The 20362-nt window shown below is 31.9% G+C and overlaps 1 protein-coding gene across 6 annotated transcripts in view; it reads left to right on the plus strand.

Annotated features, from left to right (window-relative positions):
- shakB (shaking B) overlaps positions 1-19460 on the plus strand; it is a 272520-nt gene extending 253060 nt beyond the window's left edge. For all 6 annotated transcript variants that reach the window (XM_070635418.1, XM_070635419.1, XM_070635420.1 and 3 more), the window contains 8 exons: positions 14051-14217; positions 14433-14485; positions 16861-17027; positions 17194-17209; positions 17292-17317; positions 17404-17540; positions 18997-19197; positions 19352-19460. In XM_070635418.1, the coding sequence (XP_070491519.1) occupies positions 14051-14217; positions 14433-14485; positions 16861-17027; positions 17194-17209; positions 17292-17317; positions 17404-17540; positions 18997-19189 (759 nt within the window). In that variant the 3' untranslated portion in view covers positions 19190-19197; positions 19352-19460. The remainder of the gene's footprint in view (positions 1-14050; positions 14218-14432; positions 14486-16860; positions 17028-17193; positions 17210-17291; positions 17318-17403; positions 17541-18996; positions 19198-19351) is intronic.
- The last annotated feature ends 902 nt before the right edge of the window (positions 19461-20362 follow it).

Below are 20362 nucleotides of genomic sequence, written 5' to 3' on the forward strand. Positions count from 1 at the left end.
GCTGGTCACAACCTTAAACTTGGATAAATTCACAATTATCACTTACACGAATGACCGGCTTTTATTTGGCATTTATATGATTAGTTGTATGTCTTATAAATGCCAAATAAGCCTTAGGTTAGGAATAAGACAGTTTAAAGGAAAACTAAAGTCGTCGTGACATAAATTTTCGTCCCAAGAACTAATCAAGCAAAAAAGCATCCATTCGTGATGTTTATAGTTCAATTGACTTCATTTAGATTAGCCTGGAGTCTATTGCTTAGTTAAAAAGCAGCTTACAATTTTGTTTAAGCTTTAACAGCTGTTAAAAATTGGAGGATCAACCCAAGCACCTCATTCATAACTGCATCCAATACTTCCTTACTTATCCAACTTCTTAACCATCACCAACTCCTACCTACCTCACTAAACTAATCAAATTCTCATTAAAAGTAAAATTATTCATAATGATAAATTGCATGACTGATTGAAAAACTTAATCATAAAGTAATAATAATAAGCAAGTCTATCCTCGATTCAACATCCATAACGCTGTTGGATGAGACACTCTATGCGGCTTATTGCATATTAATTATAAACATTCTTTACTTCATTTCATTTGTCTTCCACTTGAAGCATAGCTACGCTTTGTGCTGTACAAAATATTCGAAAAAATCTCCCAGTTTTGTTACATCCATGAGCATTGCAATGTAGCGAATTCGAGAAAAATTATTGAATTTTTTTAGTTCCTTTTTTCAAACCATAGCGTGAATAAATGAGCGAAGAACTAAATTGGCATCGGTTCAAAAAAGTTACACATACCATGACGATTTCGATTCTTTTTTTTTTGTTGGACTTGAATATGTGGTAGAGGAAAAAAAAACAATTGGAGGAAATTCCGGAAAAAAAGTCATACATTAATCGATTGTGCACTAATGTTCGTCGATTTCAAAATAGGATTTTTTTTTATGCAATGTCGCAATAATATCCATTTATCAGCAATCTCATGAAATCAAATGTTCCGACATATATTTCACTCTATTGGCTGTTATTCTCTATTGTATGTTGGAATAGTAAAGATTCATTGGAACTAATTTACATGTATAGAAAAAAGAAGAGGAAATAACGAGAGAATTTTTTTGAGATTTACTCGATTCTCTTCTTGATTATTTGTACGATAAACTATTAAGCGGCTCAATAGGCAATCGAGACGCAACGATAAATTAAATCGGGTAATTGGAATCGTCAGTCAATATTTCTGGGATGTGGAATGGGTTAATTATTTTGAAAGGAATTGGGTCACTTAATTATTATATTCTATTTATAGTAAGTATTCTTGAGTGTAAGAGTTCTTGAGACCAAGATGCAGATTGCTTAGTCTCGGTCAAGACTTGTCAAGATTGAAACTTCAAAGAATTCAATTGCTGTCTCGATTTTGGTCTCGAAAATTCCTAGAAACTAAGAAAATAGGAAAAATCCTTTATTATGGAAGAGAGATGAGTCTATAATGAGTTATTTGTGTTGATATAGGGTGTTGCAGAGCTGTAAGTTGATGAAAATTAATCAAATTCTTATAAAATGCGGCGAAATGGCTCAGAAGTTCCAAATGGTTAAACTTCCATTCCAAAGGTCCTGGGCTCAATTTAATATGTCGCCATTGTAATAATGAAACTTGATTCATGAGATACACCCCGTTTTGAGGTCTCCGTCATATATGTTAGTGTCTGGATAATTTTCATGGCGGAATCTTTCTTGCATGAATTTTACCTAAGTACAATGAAGAATACATTATGTTTCAAGACGTACTAGTGTACCCAAAGGGACAATTTGACATAATGACTAACTAATAACTAGACTAACGATCGACTAATGACATTTTTTCGGGAAAGTTCCATTAATTTTGTCATTTATCGATAATCAGAACCCGTTACTTACACCACATTATGTCGAACAATTCAATCGGGGTACTTGCAAGGTGAAAAACTTCAACATATCCTAAAAGACAATGAGCATACTCACCTAAATAAGGGTATTCATGAGGATACTTAATCAATATAATTAAATAATCTCAATTTTGTGAGCACGATCCTTATCTGTTCGAAATAGCACTTGCAGTAGCTCCAGCTCATTCGACTGGGTCCTTTAGACGTTTTGCATATTCTTATGAAATTCAAGTTGCATTCGAACATTGAAAAGCAAGCCATTTTAAGACTCAAATGCAACTCTTATAAGAACATTCACCTTACATGCTAGTAATCAACATTGTTGTTTATGAAGAAGCATTGAAGCCACTTAACTATCTTCACATTACATTAAATACCTCAATTTCCAAGTGTTGTAATAATTTTCACTTTACTGTCTGTAATTTTTGAGGCACTTCTTCAAAATTTTTATTGCAAATAATTCACTGAAGCACATACTATTTTCCACATTTAAACATTCTGAGCAATTAAACAAATGTTCATGACGTGTTTGCATGCAATCGAAGAGCATCCGCAGTTTAATCGTTACTTCTTTTCCTTCCTAAACATTCAATGTAAAAAAATTAAACAAAAAAATTTTTGCCGGGTTTGAATTTCTGACCAAATAAATAGTGGAACAGATGCAAAGAAAAATATTTTCCCAAGACACAGTTATCCCCAATAATTATCCAGACAATGTGGGAGTTAATAAACTAAACATTAATAAAAAAGTTTGCCCTAAATATTAGATGTGGCATTGCATATGACCACGAGAATTTATTACACTCACAATTTTATAATTTACGTATGGCAGCGATATAAAGTGATCATTAAAAATCTTTAAAAAGTCATTAGCCCAACCGTATACCTTGCTTTTGTTATTGAATGAGAAATATACCTCAAAAAAAAGAGACGACGAGGGAGTGCAGCTTTAATGATTGATGAGACATTATTGTTTCGTAATTTAGTGTCGAGAAGGAAGGAGAAATTGAGAGAAATGAGGAAAATTATGTCTGATAACGAAGCAAGAAAGAAGATTTCACAGGTTATTGAGCATTAAACATTTTTACTTTGAACATCTTTTTTTTTAAATTTCTTTTGGCTTTGGGTTATTATTTTCTCTTATTTTCCTCATTTTGTGTACCTTGGGAAGCGTTTAGGAGTGATGACAATTTTCAAGTTAATCAGTCATACTGCCTTAAATGAGATATTGTCATCTATTTAAGGATAGACGCTAAATCTATCCGAGTTGATAAAACTACGTAAAAACTATACATCAACTGCATATAAACATGCATTTAACTAATTATAGTGTATTTTTGTCCACTTGGGATGCTTACTTACTGCAATTATATTCCTATGTAGACCTTAGGTTGCAATATAATGGCTTCATCTGACTCTGTTGCTAGTTTTGTCTCTTAGTTTGTGCCAATGATAATTACAGTTGGTTGTCCGACGCCCTAGCCACTAAGCTGTATGCTCTGTCAATTAGATTGTCTGTCCACACATTTGGCTGACATTATTTGATTTCTGTTCTGCGTATAGCAGCCCTTTGGACCTCCTGATCGCAAATTTCCATGAATATTCCATCCAAGTGCAGTTTACTAATGTGTGTTTATGTCTCTGAACTACACATGCAGCTCCACAACAAACTATTGATGAGAATTCATTAATAATTGGGAAAAACAGCTCATGGAAGTATGCTGATGACAGAGACAGCATTGCATTTAGTAATAGAGTATAGGATTAGTTTCAATTGACATCTGAGGTAGGCCATGGATCACAATTGATCTGTATGATCAGCGATATACCAAAATTTCGACTCCCATCACTTCCAAATAACCCCCACAACTACCTTCTTGTTCATGTAAGAATCTAAGAACATATTTCAAACTCTAACAAGACACTGTCCAATTTGTGTCACACTCTGCTTGTTATAATCCATTATAATGAAATGATAATTATCATCTAATGATGCATTTCTATAACAAACCTAATTTTTGTTGATGCCAACGACACAAGTAGACACAAATACCCATCCATATTGCATTCATTCGATGAAAAATTTTCTCTAAATATTTTCACAATTTTGTGTATAAAAAAAAGATGTTTTCATGTTATAGGATGAAAAAAAAAACATGAAACAGTTCAGCACACATTTTCGAATTTTTAAATGTGTTAGCTTGTTTCATGAATTTGGGGGGATTTCCAACAAAAATAGACTTAAAAAGTGATTCATTATTTTTTGATGGCATGGGAAGATCAATAATGGCATTTTGAATGAATTTCGTTGTCACATTCACACCGTTACATTATGTGAGAAGATTCCCTTTGGGGTTTATCATGAAGTCGCTTTAGGGCTTTGGCATGCGATTGAATTTGATGAGTGTATGATAGTCGCTGCTGGTGTATTTGTGTTGTAGGATGGAAGATTGTGGGGGGATTTGAGTGTGTTTTTGGGGATTAATTAGATGTATTGTTGGATGGAGACTTAGGAGATGTCTGGAGAGGATTTCGAGTGATTTTGGAGGCTGATAGCTCATTTAGGGATCTTATGGCACTTACTTGAACAGCACAAATCAATTATTTGATCAAAATTGCTTGAACCAACTTCACCATTGTCGCTTTATCGCTGCAATCCATAATTAAGTTCAAAAATGCCTAAGATGACTCGAATTTGGTGCTGGATCCACTTTCGGTCACTCTTCAACTCCATCCACATCATTCCTCAATTTCCACATCTCAAAATATCCCCGAATCATTCCAACAAATTTCTCATCCAACAAAATCCACTCCAATCTACCCAAAACCCTATTATTCCTCCCAATTGGTGCGAATACATGTGTAAATTCATCATAATCCATAACAAATTTACACATGACATGAAAATATTCTCAAGAAAATCCTCAACATAAGGAAAAAATCTGCTTCATCATTACAAGTAATGTTATTAAGGAATTTTGCTTCCTTTTTTTGCCGTCTTTTGTTCATCAAACACAAATCATTTATTATAAAGTATTTTGTGATAAGCCTTATTTGATGAAGTTGAAGCTTTAAATCAATAAATGTTTATTGAACGATTTTAAAGTCCTTTTTGTTGATTTTGGGGATTTATTGGATGTAGTTTAGTGATGGATTTTGAGTTTATTGTATTAAGTGAGCTGATTATGGTGTCATTTGGGGTTGGGGTCATTATGCTGATGAAGAAAGGACATCAACTCTATAATTCACTAAAATATCACCCACAACTACATCCAGACCCAAAAAATTCCATCAAAATATCCAAATTAACTCCAATTTGACTTCTATGTCATTGCACAAGCCATAAACCAGCTCTTAATTGAGCCAAACATTCTGATAAAATATTTCAAAGAGCACACAGCATATTATGGACAGATTGTGTATTTAAAAAAGCTGAAAATAATTGGAACAGAAAAAGCTATGATTTTTAAAACAAAAAAATCATGAAATAAAATTCCCATCGAGATAGAAGAATGTCGAATTTGTTTCTGTATTGCTGTAAATTTTTTTTGGGAAATAAACGTTTTAAAACAAAAAATTGAAGAGTAAAGTTATTTTTACAGAAGTTTCCATAAAAATGCCTTTCGTTAAAATTACTGCTAATGATAGAAAGACGGGAACAGAGAGAGTTTTTGTGAAAATTTATGGTTCGGCAGTTCTCAAGAAGAAAAAAAGGAATTTACCCTATATTCATATACGCGTACATGATTTGTTTTCTTCATTTTTCTTTAAAAATAAAAGTTGGGGGTTGTTTATGAGTGATGTGTAGTTTCTATAGAAGACAAAGACTTGGAGTGGTATATAGTCAATCTTTTTGAGCGACGATATGTATCTGAAAAGTTCACGATAAACTGAATTACACGAAAGTCGATTGATCTATCCGAAAACTGGCACCAGGTCGACATGTCTCTAGCATTGTGTCGGATTTAAACAAACTCAAATTAATGCAATTCCCAAGAGTAGAATTAAATCTACTCAAGAGTAGAGCAACGTTCACAAACATGCTATTTCACTCTTAAGGACACTATAGCATCCCCTCATTACTTACTCTGCTAGTCATCCAAATCAATTGTGATTAATGACCAGTTCTAAACGTCGTCTGAAGTTAGCTGTATTGCTGGCTATTGGTTGACAATTCTCTAATAAAAGTGTAAAATTATCTCGATCCACAGCTTCTTTCTATGAGTTCATTAGTCGCCCACTGGATTGCATGCCATCCATGACACATAAACGAACTGTGGCATGTAAGTTAGTTGTCTATGGACCTTGAATTGATTTCAGACTAGATTCTCACAAATCGGCAAAGCGATCAAAAATCAGCCCATTCAGGCGTGACTCTAACCCAGTGATGTTCAAACTTTATTGTGCCACGGCATACCTTTGTCAATAGTCTTGATCAAAAGCGTACGCGACATGCGGTTTATGGCATTTTTAAAAAATATCAAAAGCAGACATTTTAAACAACACAGCTCTAACTTGACACAGCGACCTTGCATCGAATTTAAGATCGATGAACCGAGTTATACTATTTGTTAGAGACGTCGAAAGCTGTTCAAGTGAATTACTATCACTCTCTAATGGATCAATTTAAGCTAATCATCAATCCAGTTCCTTATCTCAAGGCTTATGAAATACAGTTTCATGATATTAAACAGTTCATACTTCTCAGTTTGTCATATTTGATATTTACTACATATCTGGCTTATGTACCACTTGTCAAGAAATGAACAATCTGTTACTAAGGAGACTTAAGTCTCTAATGATCAGAGAATCAGTCTCGATTGACGTCATTCATGACTAAACCCCCAAAAAAGCAATATTCCAACTCTTCGTGCTCCCATTCTGTTTATTTTTTCTTGTATTTTTGTAAACGAACAGGCTGTAAATGTTTTCTAAAAAAACTTTTATGGCAAAAATAAGAATTTTTTTTTAAATGTAATAATAATTACACAATAATTAACACCTAGCTATATATTCTTCCTAATTTTTCATTTTATATTCAAATAAAGTACGAAATTAATTTTTTATGATTCTTATTTTTAGCGTCTGGCGTTGTTATCCCGACATTCTCACTCCTATATGCAAAATAGATATGGAAGCTTTATGTTTATCTTTATGCATACATTTTAATTTTTATTGGGGATTTCTCTAACACCGCAATGTAAACATTAAACTTATCTTAAATTGATGTATGATGTAATATAATTCCACGCTATATTCACAATCGATGTGAGTGGCTGGCTGTGTGGAAAAAAAGAAGTTATTGCTGTATGTCTGGCGTTTCATGGGATGATAAAGGAGCCATTTTTTGCAATAATTTGTGATTTTTTTTTGTTTAAAGTTTGAAGGTAATTTGTTGAGTTTAAGACCTGGCTGTGGATCAGTGGTGGGCAACCTTATGTGTTTCGAGGCACAGCTTAGTGGTTAGCCTCAATTAAAACCGTACAAGGGATACATAAGTGTGCCACATACGAGATACATCAGTGTGCCGTACACGGGATACATCAGTGTGTCGCTCACGGCAAGAATCAATATACCGCACACGACATACATCAGTATGCCTCACATGGCATACATCGGTATGTCGTACACGGGATACATCAGTGTGTCGCACTTGGGATACATCAGTGTGCCGCACTTGGGATACATCAGTGTGTCGCACTTGGGATACATCAGTGTGCCACACACGGGATACATCAGTGTGCCGCATATGGGATACATCAGTGTGTCGCACATGGAATACATCAGTGTGCCACACACGGGATACATCAGTGTGCCATACACAGGATACATCAGTGTGCCACACACGAGATACATCAGTGTGTCTTACACGGGATACATCAATGTACCACACAATGTACAACATACGTCAATGTACCGCATCACACAGCTTGTCCACCACTGCCTTATATTCCTGCATTCTTTACTAAAAATTACGCAACTTTCCTCAAAACCAGCCTTCAAAAATTCCAATCAAGCCTCATAAAAAATCCCCAGGAATAAGAACACAACAATTTATCCTCATCCAACTAATTCTGCTACTGCTATAGCTTCTATAAACTCTAAAATCGAGTAAAACCAATTTATTGACCAGAGCTTTCAATTATGTTATATATATTTTGTACTGTTTATGTAAGCGAGACTTAACACATGTGCCATGTACTTTAATCAATGAATTATATGATGTGTGTATATGGTCATGGCTATGTGGATGGGAAAAAGAGAGGCAAATTTTTCATGTTTCCTGATAATGTTAATTATTTTTTCGGATAGGGCCGCATTTGTTCGCGATTAATTAGAAAATTACAACGATCCATTTTTCGGTGGTGTTGTAAGTTAGACAATAGTTTATTGTTGTTGCTTTACTATTATTACATTAGGTGTTGATATAATTTTAATGACTTGAATAGGTAGACTGTGTGGTGCTATAGCTTATTATGCGGGTATTGTAGACGAGGTATATGAACTTTTACAGAGAAATCTCATTAAAATTATCACAAAAGATGAGAAAATTGTAAAAGAATCCAGAAATGTCGCATAACTTCCTCTTAATTCTATAAATTCTAATTTGAGATAGAAAATGGAAAAGTTTTACCAATCGCCGCAGATTTTTCTCTGGTTCTAAACTATCCTGCGGTTGTGATGCAGCTCACATTGCGGATTATCACTGATTTTAAACTTTATTCATTTTAATTGAACATAAAGAATTTTTCAACTCAATAAATTGATTGAATTGATAGAATTTTATGATTGTTAGGTAGTGGGTGGTGATTATGACTTTCGGGGGAGATTGTTGGAGATAATTGTGTAGTTATTAATCATTTAATTGAGATTTAGGAAGCATAAGGAGTAAGTTATATACAGAAATAGATTTAAATGGGTATTATGATAGAATAAGTTAGCACAAAGTGACAATAAGGCTATAAATGAGACATAGAGACAGATTAGTGCTGACTTGATGCAATTTTGTTTAATCTAATGATATACGATTGACAGATTGTTGCTTGTCTGATTCACATATTGAATCGTATTGAATAGTCGCCACAATGACGACAAGCCGATAGTATACTTGTAAGCTCTAAGTTACAACAAAGTGGCACATAGCGAACAGAAAATTCATTACCTGCTGATCGGGATTGATTTTAAAGACAACTAACATCGTTGTGGTGCGATTTGCTGTTCAAAGAACCACACATATGAGAATTTGTCAATTTGTTAATGTCTTTTAGCACAGGACTTTATCCAGACATTTTAAGGCTTTGTAAAGACACATCAGCTAGTGAAAAAAATGCAGCAATCTCGTCAAAATAACGGCTGATTGTTGCCTTAACTTGTTACAACTCACAAATTCAGTAAAAAGTTTAACCCATCCTTACAAAATTACCATCATAATTCTCATAGTTCATAATTGAAAAATTAACCCAAAAACTATTCATCATAAATTTCCCCATAACTCTAACACTTTATCTTAATATGACCATAATTCTCAAAAGCGACAGCCAAGCAAATTGAAAAATTAAAGAAATAAACAATTCACTGGAACAAGATTTATTGTTAGATTATTATTATTATTTTTAAAGATAAAAATCTTTGTGATAAATAGTCATTTATATGAATATTATTTTATATTTTTTTTTTTGCGATGGCAAAGGCCTGAACAATAAATTAAAGTAAGCGACATAATATATCTTGAAGATATCTTCATAACGCATTTAGTGGAATATTAAAAAATTTAAATAATTTATATTTATATTAGGGGATGGGATTTGGGTTTGGGGGATATTTATGGAATTGGGTAGTTTTGAGGGGGTTTTGGGGTTTTTTGATAGAAAATTCATTTTTGGGGGTCGTTTGACGCTTTAATTTCAATTGCCAACAACTTACAAGTGCTTTTGAATCGACAAACTCGCAGCAATTGCAAAGGATTAAAAAATATTCAAAAAAATTCATTTAAATTGCTGAATTTCCTCTCAAAATGCAAGAATTTTATGAAATTCCATAAAATTCATAAAATACAAACTCAACAAAAATGATTTTTCAGAATTGTGTCATCAAATGACACCAATTTCCACCGAAAATAAGAAAATACGTGGTAAATACCTCACAAAAAATCCACAAAAAAATTCAACGAAATATTAAAATTCAACGAAAAATAAAAAATTCAACATAAAAGAATTTTTATAGATTTAAAATTTTATTTTGATGATATCTAAATGAATTATTAGGAATTTACAATGTTGTCATGGAAGATTGCGCCCTTGAGAATTGAAGAAAAATGAGACAATAATAAAATATAACATGGAAATTTTAGACATCGTAAATTTTAAGGAATTTAAAGTGCTTTGAAGGTGCCAAAGAGACTTTAAAATTATTCCGGCTGTTAAATAGTACAGAATTTTAATGACGTGCATATTTTATGCAAGGAAATTACTTGAGTTTTATAAAGTATTAAAAAGAATATTGTCGAAAATTTTGCAAGTGATTTGGAAATTGGGGTTGGTTTGAAGATGACGTGAATGAAAGTCTGTGTTGCATGAAGGTTGATAGTCAAGATGCTGGAATACTTTAAAGGGAAGGAGAATGGTCTAATGGCCCTGTAATTCCATCTCAGCACTATTAAAGCATGCTCTTTGTATATTAAACCAAATTGCACTGATGATTTACATGATGCAGCCAAGCTAACTTTGCTGATCAAAAGTTCAATTGTGATCCATGGAAGATCTCGCAAACCGACTGTATCGCTGACTAAAGCTTGCAAATCCCAGCGATCGAAGTCACTTAAGTCGGCGGCTTCGATCTCTGAAATGTCCAATATCAAATTCCATACTGAACTTCCTAAATAAGCATAAATTAGTTGATCGACCGAAATCCGAATTAGGTCCATGACTCTGATTTGGTTTCGGGTTTGGTTTAATTTCAGCATTATACCAAAGTCATGTAGGCCTGGTGTCGGATTCCGGATCGATTAGCAATCTTGTGCTATTTAGGCTAGTCTAAGACATAAATCAATTAGTTCTAATGAAAAACTTCCTTTTCCAAGCTAATTTGATACTCCTCAAGATAGGATTAATCAACCTAAGACTCGACCTCCTTGCCTTTCTCTAGTAAAAACTACAAAAGCATCCCTTAACATCATCATCATCCCCAAAAAACCTTATCATACTTTACCCTCATACTTTTTATATTTTATGAGTCACAAAATAATATTTATTCAGTGCATCCGGATTTATGTGTATATTGTTCACACAATCAGCACCCGCCGCACTTAATTCAAGCCCAAATGAGTTCCACTAAAAAGGAGAGACGACATAATGAAATAAACGAAAAATAATACATAAAATGTTTTTAAAAAAAGAAATATTTGTCACATTAAACTATCAGCAAACGGAGCTGAAATATTTATCATCAGAAATTTTTCATTGTTAATATTTTTTCTAGTCGTTTATTTTTAAATTTTTATTTTTTGCATATCTTTAGTCATTTTTCATTTTTTTTCGCTCTTTTTTCTTCTCAAACAAACTCATTCGGATGCGAATGAAACTAAATATCTCTACGTAAGATTAATTCCGCTTTTTTTTTCTTATTCGGCTTGTATTTCATTTTGCTATTCTTGTAAAAATCGCGTGGCGTAAAAATTTGTTGTAGTTTTCATTCTTTAATCTCATTATAAAGTGAATGACAAAGCGGAAATAAATTTCATTTTTACATCTTTCTGTTTCCATTTCATTTTCTGATGTTAGATGTTTTAGATTCAGTTTTGAATGAGTTTTCATCGGACTTAGTTGGGGCGACCTCTGTAAATTGTTTTTTGAAGTTTTGTCCCTTGTGATTGATGTGGATTTTCATTCTGAATTGATTTTCAAAATTTGTTTTAAATTTTATTTTAAAATGTTTACTTTACAAAAATTCTAAATTCAAAATTCTTAAAACTTTAAATTCTAATATTTTTGAAATCTCAAAATTCAAATTTTCTTAAAATTTAAAATTCAAATTTTGCATGAAATTTTTAAATTTAAATTTTTTAAAACTTTCAAAATCAAGTTTGCTAAAATTTTCAAATTCAAATTTTTTCAAAAATTTTCTATTTCAATTTTCCTTAAAATCTCCAAATTCAAATTTTCTTTGAATTTTCAAACTCAAATTTTTTAAGAATTTGACCAAACATGAAATTTTCTAAAATTTGTCAAATAAAATTCTACCTTGAAAGGCTTTTACTCTGTAATTATTCGTAAAATTTTGAAATTCAGTTCTTTTTTAATATTTCAGATTCAAAATTTACTTGAAATTTTCGTGAAATTCAAATTTTCCGAAAGATTTTCAAATTGCCTCATTTTAAAACTCGTCTGATTTCAAAAAATTTTGACTTAAAAAGATTTTCAAATTGAAATTTTTTTTATGTTCTATCAAATTGGCAAACTTTATTTTAAAATCTTGAAATTCAAAACTTTTTCGAAAAATTTCACTTTCAAATTCACTTTTTTGAATTTTCGAAAATTTATTTGCATTTTCCTCAAATTTGTCTTCAAAAAATTGTGATCTATTGCATCATCCTTAACCTCTGAGTCGACTATTTTGACAACAAAAGAAATATAAGAATTGTGACCAGATGAACATGAAAATATCATTTGTCATATCCACCCACATCCTACCTTGAAAGGCTATTACTCTGTAATTGTTCGTGTCTCGTCTTTTTAAATTCTTTTTTAATATTCCTGAACAAATTATACTCTGAGGAATTATTAGCCGTGAAAAATGAAATTTTCATCCGAAAGATCATTTTCCCTGCCTCATTTGACCCTATCGTAAATCAGTCGTCTGATTTCAAAAATTTGACTATAAAAAATATTTCTTGATAATTCTTTTATGTTCTATTAAATTGGCACTTTATTGTCTACCTTGTTAAATTTTGTCGAGACTCACGACTTTAATTCACTTTATTGAATCGGTCATAAATGATCTTTTTACTTTTTATGACTCGGAATTCAATTTAGTTGTTGAATTTTAAGATTGAACCTTGGGATATGCGGGTGAATTATTTGTAGCTTTTTATGAAGGTAGTGTTAAGGAACACTGAGGTAGTGTTGATTAAATGATGCGTCAGATGTTGCATTATTTATGAAATTTGCTGTCAATTTTATGAGTTTGTACATAATTTAGTATTTATTCAAAGGTATTATGTTCTTGAAAGGCATTCGACATGAACAAGTCACGCTATTCTGTAGAGTCCTCAGACAGTGTTACACCATATCTAACGTGGGCCGCATTTGATTTAATCCGACTAAAAATCAGAATCATGTCAACTTGAGAAAACTTTAAACTAGCATGGCTCAAGTATGGGATCGGATTTTGTCGAATCTGACTCGATGCTAGAGTTTTATCGGCCTAGAAATACTCCAAACCAGCGTGATTCTAATATGGACCAAATTATATCAAATCTGTCCAAATTCAGAGTCACAAATGCATGGAGACATCACAGACCAGATTAATTCTAAAAGCCAGTGGCAAGCTAGCCTCAGGACTTGCTTAGGACACTGTTCTACGACTTGTTTATACTTTGTGGCTTTTCATACAACTTAGATGGACTTCATAAATCCATGAATGCCAAATGAATGATAAAATATAGTTAAAACTTATTCTGACAACTGAAACTTGATTTAAAAAAATTGAAATACTTGGAAAAGTTTTAAAAAAAAATTAAAGAAAAACTGCAATTAATCTTAATATTAATAAAACATTCCATCCATATTCACTTGACATATTCATTTTAAAAAATTACCATATGAGAAATCTACGACACATTAAACTAATTGAAAAACATATAGCAAAAATAACAAAGATTTATATTGTATGAATTTATGAATCAAATTAAGTCTAGTAATTTATGAATCAAAAATACATACAAGAAAACATGGAGCATGGTCAAAATGAAATATATTTATTTAGATATAAATTCATGAAATGTGTTTCAAAATTTTCACTTGAACACACTTCATCCGTAACTAACTTAAAATTAACATCTTGAAATGATTTTTAATATTAAATTTATGTAAAATCTAATTTTTTTTTGTCAATTTCCTTGATTTTTACAGAGTATTCTCTTTTACGCACCAAGATGGTTGTGGAAGTCATGGGAGGGTGGAAAAATTCACGCGCTCATGATGGATCTTGACATTGGAATATGTTCGGAGATCGAGAAAAAGCAGAAAAAGAAATTATTATTAGATTATTTATGGGACAACCTTCGGTTTCATAACTGGTAAAATTATTCATTTTTCATAAAAATCATTAATTTTTAATTGATAGTTTAATATTCTAAAATTAAAAAATTTTTTAAAATTTCATATCAAAATCTACTCAAAATTTTAAATAATTAATAATTACCAAAATTTTAATTTTAAAACAAAACATTTTATCAATTATTGAATTTCAAAAATTTTTTAAAATTAAAACCAAATTTATGGATATATACAGGTGGGCGTACAGATATTTTGGATGTGAGCTGCTATCGCTTATAAATGTTATAGGTAAGTTAAATCCATTATATACTTTATTATTATTTTTTCGGACACTATGAAGCATAAAAAAATGCACATAAATAAATTTTATGTCTACATATATGCAGCTTAAGCTCTGCAGTAGTCTGCAAGATATCTAGATTGTGATTTAAATAATGAAATATGCAAATATGGAGTTATGTGTGGGAAAAATGTAGAACATTACATTTTGTGAAGATTCTCACTTATTTTTGGGGTCATATCCTTTATAAATAATAATGTTTATTGTTGATTCATTGAGGTAGTTCAGGACATTTAATGTTTTTGATGATGTTGGGTGATTTATTTGGGTGGAGTCAATGTTGGAATAGGAGAAATTGGTTAATCGATCAAAAATCCTGCCTTAGAGTAGCAAGACACTAACTTTGTATCGAATTTAGCTTTTATTGATCAAAAATCTTACCCAGAATGCCATATTAGCCAAATTAGTGCCATATTCGGTTCTATTCCGCCACTATGCCAAAGTCTTGCTACCCTGATGGCAGATTTAGGACCAATTAACCAACATATGATATTTAAAGGGCTGAAGGGTACGTTAGGGGTTCAAATTGAGTTGTATGAAGAGTAATTCAGCGCTAGAAGGACCTAAAATAATCCAAAAGACTCCAAATGTCCAAAACGACGTCCGGATTCCAATCGAGGCGATCTAATTTATGAATCTTGTTAATTCTGGTTAGAAGAATCCCTAAAATAGACTTGATCGGTCTGAATTTTGAGTACCATTACCCCAACCCCCCTTTATACAAACACGTCCTTAATTCTACAAAATTATTCAAAATCCCCCTCAAAATCTAATTTTTCCCATCTGATTTTCAATTTTTCTATCAAAATCAACATCAAATATCCATAAATTCCCACTAAAACCCCATCCCAACTGCAACTCATGCATTTTTTACTTAGAAATCCCTCAACAAATTATTCACACTTTTATCTCCACAAATTTCCATTTGAATTTTTTATTCCACAATCCAATAAATGCATTAAATCTTCCATTTGATTGAGCACAAAAAAAATATAAATTAAATTTGTAAATGTCCATAAATCATCATATGCAGTTTTTCCTCGTATCCCACATCCTACTACTGCCTTCGTCTATAAATATATTTTTGGCAATTTCACTTGCATTATTCTATAATTAAAATATCAATGTTAATATTAACGTAAATTCAATGTGATGAAATCATGGATATAATAAATGTGATGCTCAATATGTTTGCTCTACTTTTCTATCAATATGACCCTTATGGGGAATTTTTGTGGGGATTTTAAATGGGTTTTGGAAAATTCAATTTTCATAATATTGCGACTTAAAAGTGTTTATTTGCTTTTGTATTAAATCAGTGGTTGACAATCTGTATGTCGTCAAATATTTCTCGAAATGTCATGAATTGTATGCCATGTGGAGTTTGGTCGAGGCTTACCATCAAGTTGCGGCGCGAAATACAAAAGGTTGCCCACCACTGCATTAAACCAATGGGCGGAAGGGTCGGTTAAAGTTTTAATTTTAATTTCTAATGCATAATTCACAATAAATATCGTTCTTAAACGACACAAAGTAGTCATTAGAAACTGCTTTGTCGCTAATTTAATCCTGAGCAACACAAATGAAGAAGGCTCTCCATGAGCTTTTAAAGATCCGCTAAATCTTTTGATAACACAAATGGAAGCCGCAATTTGGTGTTCATATAGGTGCCAAAAATGAACGGTTTCATTTTGTTGTTGACAAAACAGGTTTAGCGGATCCTTAAAAGCATCCATTTGAATCTTGATCATTTGTGTCACTCTTAGTATTAGCAATATATGATGTCATACTGATGAGTTTAATACAAAAATGGTGTAATTTTTATAATTTTTGAATTTTTCGTCGATCGACGAACACAATTCTGGACTCAAAATGAATTAGTTCTTAACAGACAAAGAGCATGCTCTCGATAGCTTACTAATTTATTATTTCTTTACTAGGTATATATAATTGCTAAGCGGAAAGATCGTCTAAAGCAGACTCTATCATTTGAGAGCTTGCTCACCATAATCATACAAGATGAGCATGCTCAAGAGCGATCCTCTCAGCTTACTCTGTTCTTGAAAGCACGCTCTTTGCCTGTTAACTAGTTTTGCATAGAAAATCACTGAAAAAAAAATCACACAAAATCATTACATGAGCCGAAAAAAAAAATCTCCACAAAGCAATATATTTCCTCCGATTGCTCAATAAAATATCTACAGATAATATAATAAGGAGGCACAAAAAAGAAAAAATCTTCTTTGATTCTTTTATTAATCCAATTCTTTCATCTCTTTCTCTTTTTTCGTTTCATTGCCACTCATTCTGCCTTATGTTTCAGGTCAAATGTTCTTAATGAACAAATTCTTCGATGGAGAGTTCATGACATTTGGCCTTGATGTGATAAAACATATGGAAGCGGATCAGGAAGATCGGATGGATCCGATGATATATATATTTCCACGTATGACTAAATGTACATTCTATAAATATGGTGTCAGTGGCGAGGTCAGTTGAGATTTTTTTTTTTACACAAGTTTGACAAATTTTATTTTTAGAAAATTTGTGAAGCACAATTCACAGCTGCTGAATTAAATTAAAAATACTAAACGTGACTTTTCCTTTCTTTTCTTCTTTTTTTTCTCGAATTTCCATATGAAATATTACAATCTAGGTTGAACGACACGATGGTGAGTAACGGAAATTCATAAAAAATCTCATTTTTTTGATTGATTTGCATTGAATCATGATTTTTTATTAATTATTTTACAGCCATATGTATTCTTCCTCTTAATGTGGTAAATATTAAAATTTTGGAACCGACACTTATGACTTTATGTCCATCATAATCATTAATTCTCTCTATTTTCCATCCACAACTTAGGTGAATGAAAAGATCTACATTTTCCTGTGGTTCTGGTTCATTTTGCTAACAATTTTGACATCATTAACTGTAATGTATAGAATAGTCATAATATTTTCGCCTCGCATGAGGGTGTATTTATTAAGATTAAGGTTTAGGTGAGACATAATTTTCATTTTTATCATTTTTATGACATCATCAAATTTCTTGGGGGGCAGACATTTATGATTCTACTTGAATTATTAATTTGTAGTGGATGGTTGGTGGTCGGATGATTAAGATAAGAGCTTGCTGTACTGAAGCTCCTCAACAAATGAGATAAATTGATCTCCAGCGGCACATTATGGACTGTTTTATTGGGAATGTTAGGGATTATTAGGTTTATGTGATTGCTGAAGTGTTAAATTAGAGACAGGACTTAAAATGAGATTTTTTGACATTATTGTAGTATTTTTTATTTCGTGGGATGATGATTTTAATTGAAGTTGACGGTTAAATTATAGACTCGTTTAGACGGGAAAGTCAAATTTTCTTTCTGTTTTGTAGTATGAACTGGATCAGAGGTTTAAGTACTTTTCATTAAAGATGTCCTTTAGCTTCTTAACTGTTAAATTTTGGTAAAAATTTGGATTGAAAATTCATAACTTTGCATGCTAAGTTTGCCGTCAAACTTTAAGTTACCAATATGAGATCGCGTCTTGATTGACTAGTGTACCCGAAAAGCATACGGCGTAGATATGGTCGAAAATCTGGCTTCTGACTTACGTAAATCTTTCTCCTGGTCAGATGCAATGAAATTCTGACTCTGGTGAGAGACAAGTCGGTCTGGAGTCGAATTTTCGGCCATTTCAATGTCGTGCGCTTTCTTGGGTATTGACAAAACAGTTTAATTAACACTGGTGCAAATAGTTAAGGTCATATGAACATCAACCTCATACCAAGCTCAAAAGAAAATGATTTATTTAGAATAAAACTAACACGAATCATACAAATCGATCAAAAATCCGGCTTAAACCGTCATGACCCTGACTTCATCAGATGTCGCTCTGTTGTCGGATTTTGAATCAATTAATCAACTTGTGTTATTTAGAATGCTCAAAATCGACTTAAATTTTACATGAAGTTAAGTCTCCTTCTCCACAAAAAATAAGAATAGACAACGATAATTGGACATTTTTAGGGTCATAGGTACTTTAAAATATATTGATCAAATGTCCATCAAGGGACCATTCACTTATTACGTTCGCTTTTTAAGGGGGAGGAGGGGTCTACGATTTTGTAACAGCCTAAACAAAAAAATTTGTTTTACATGGACATTTTGTAACAAGGGGGGAAGGGGGGTTCTAGGAATTAGTTTTTTTTTGCGTAACGTAATAAGTGAACGGCCCCCAACCTTCAGTAATATAATAACTATCCATTTTTATTGCCTAGTTGATGCATCACCTGAAATTATGAATTACAAAAGTCCTTAAAATATGAATCACATCTCAGTCCACACAATCATGCTGCTCTGAAATTAGATGATACATAAATAATAATATCAACCTCACAAATCATAATATTAAGCACATACTAATGGCTTTCTTCATTATCATTATTTTTCATCCCCAACAGACTAGTACGTCGAGATGCCATAGAAATAATCGTCCGAAGATCGAAGATGGGCGATTGGTTTCTACTCTATATGCTAGGTGAAAATATAGATAGTATTATATTTCGTGATGTAATGGGAGATTTAGCTAACCGATTGAATAATAATCAACATCATCGTGTACCTGGACTCAAAGGGGATATACAAGATGCTTGATATTGGGGGTATTACTAGTTTTCTTTCTAACTATTATTATTATTTTAAATCTATGCTTAAATTTCTATTTTTATTTAATGCTATTTCTATTATTATTTTAATAATTAATCCACACTTTATTATATGATTCTACAAGTTGGTTTTTAATTCACTGTTTTGCAGATAAGTGCGATAAATATGCTACACACAAAAATCATTTATGTATGTTTATATCTTTAACTAAATTATAATGATGAGGAAATAAAAAAATAAAAATCATGAAACAGTCTAATGCAAATAATGATTAAATTTCACTTCTACCCCGAAAAAAAAAATGATGAAATCGCGCAATTCAAATTTATGCAAATAGGAATCAAAGAACGAAAAAGAAAAATCGACACAAAATATATATATAAAATGGAATTATTGTTAAATTGCAATAGATTAATATGTTGTTGATGATTTTGCCGAAAAAAATTTATACATTTTAAAATGAACGAGTTTTGTTAGTTGAAAAAATAATGAATTTTTTAAATAGAGCTAAATTGAGTGATGTGTCCCGTGTTGATGCAGGAATTTTTTGGTGTTGAAGAGATGTTGATATAGTTTGAGGTAATGAATAGCGAAAAAGTGATCGTTTAATGATTAATGAGGCGATGTTGCAAAATAGTGGGAAATGAAGGACAAATCGATCAAATTTGCTACTGATTTGCTTCAAATTTGCAGCTGTAATGTCTAAAAAATTAAATAGTCTTACTTGGAACTTGAAATTCACTCGAATTTAGCATGGAAAAGTCGAATCGAGTCGACTTGATTCCATTTCAAATTCTAGTCAATTTCAATCTCTAGTTTGACTTTAATGAGAAACCTCAACATCACAACGTGTTCTCAAAGGCCCTAAAGTGAACCGTTGCATTATGCCTTTCGGAAAATGTGAAGATTGAAGATTAAAAACACTCAAAAATGGGAAATCTACAAGAAATTATTCAATTTTCTTATAGAATAGCCAAAATCAAATCATAAAGATCACAATTTATCCAATTAATCCTGAAAATACCCAAACCAAGAAGCAAGACTTCTCAAAATTCGAAACATCTTGACTGTATCGACTGATTCTTGACATTAATTTTAAGAGGATGATTTCAATGAGGTTAGATAATTTATGAAGGAGTTTTCAATGACTTCTTGCTGATC

This window comes from Chironomus tepperi, unplaced genomic scaffold (assembly GCF_022539635.2).
Source record: "Chironomus tepperi strain 1889 unplaced genomic scaffold, CSIRO-AGI_Ctep_v1 contig_89, whole genome shotgun sequence".
In the NCBI taxonomy this organism is placed as follows: Eukaryota; Metazoa; Arthropoda; class Insecta; order Diptera; family Chironomidae; genus Chironomus; species Chironomus tepperi.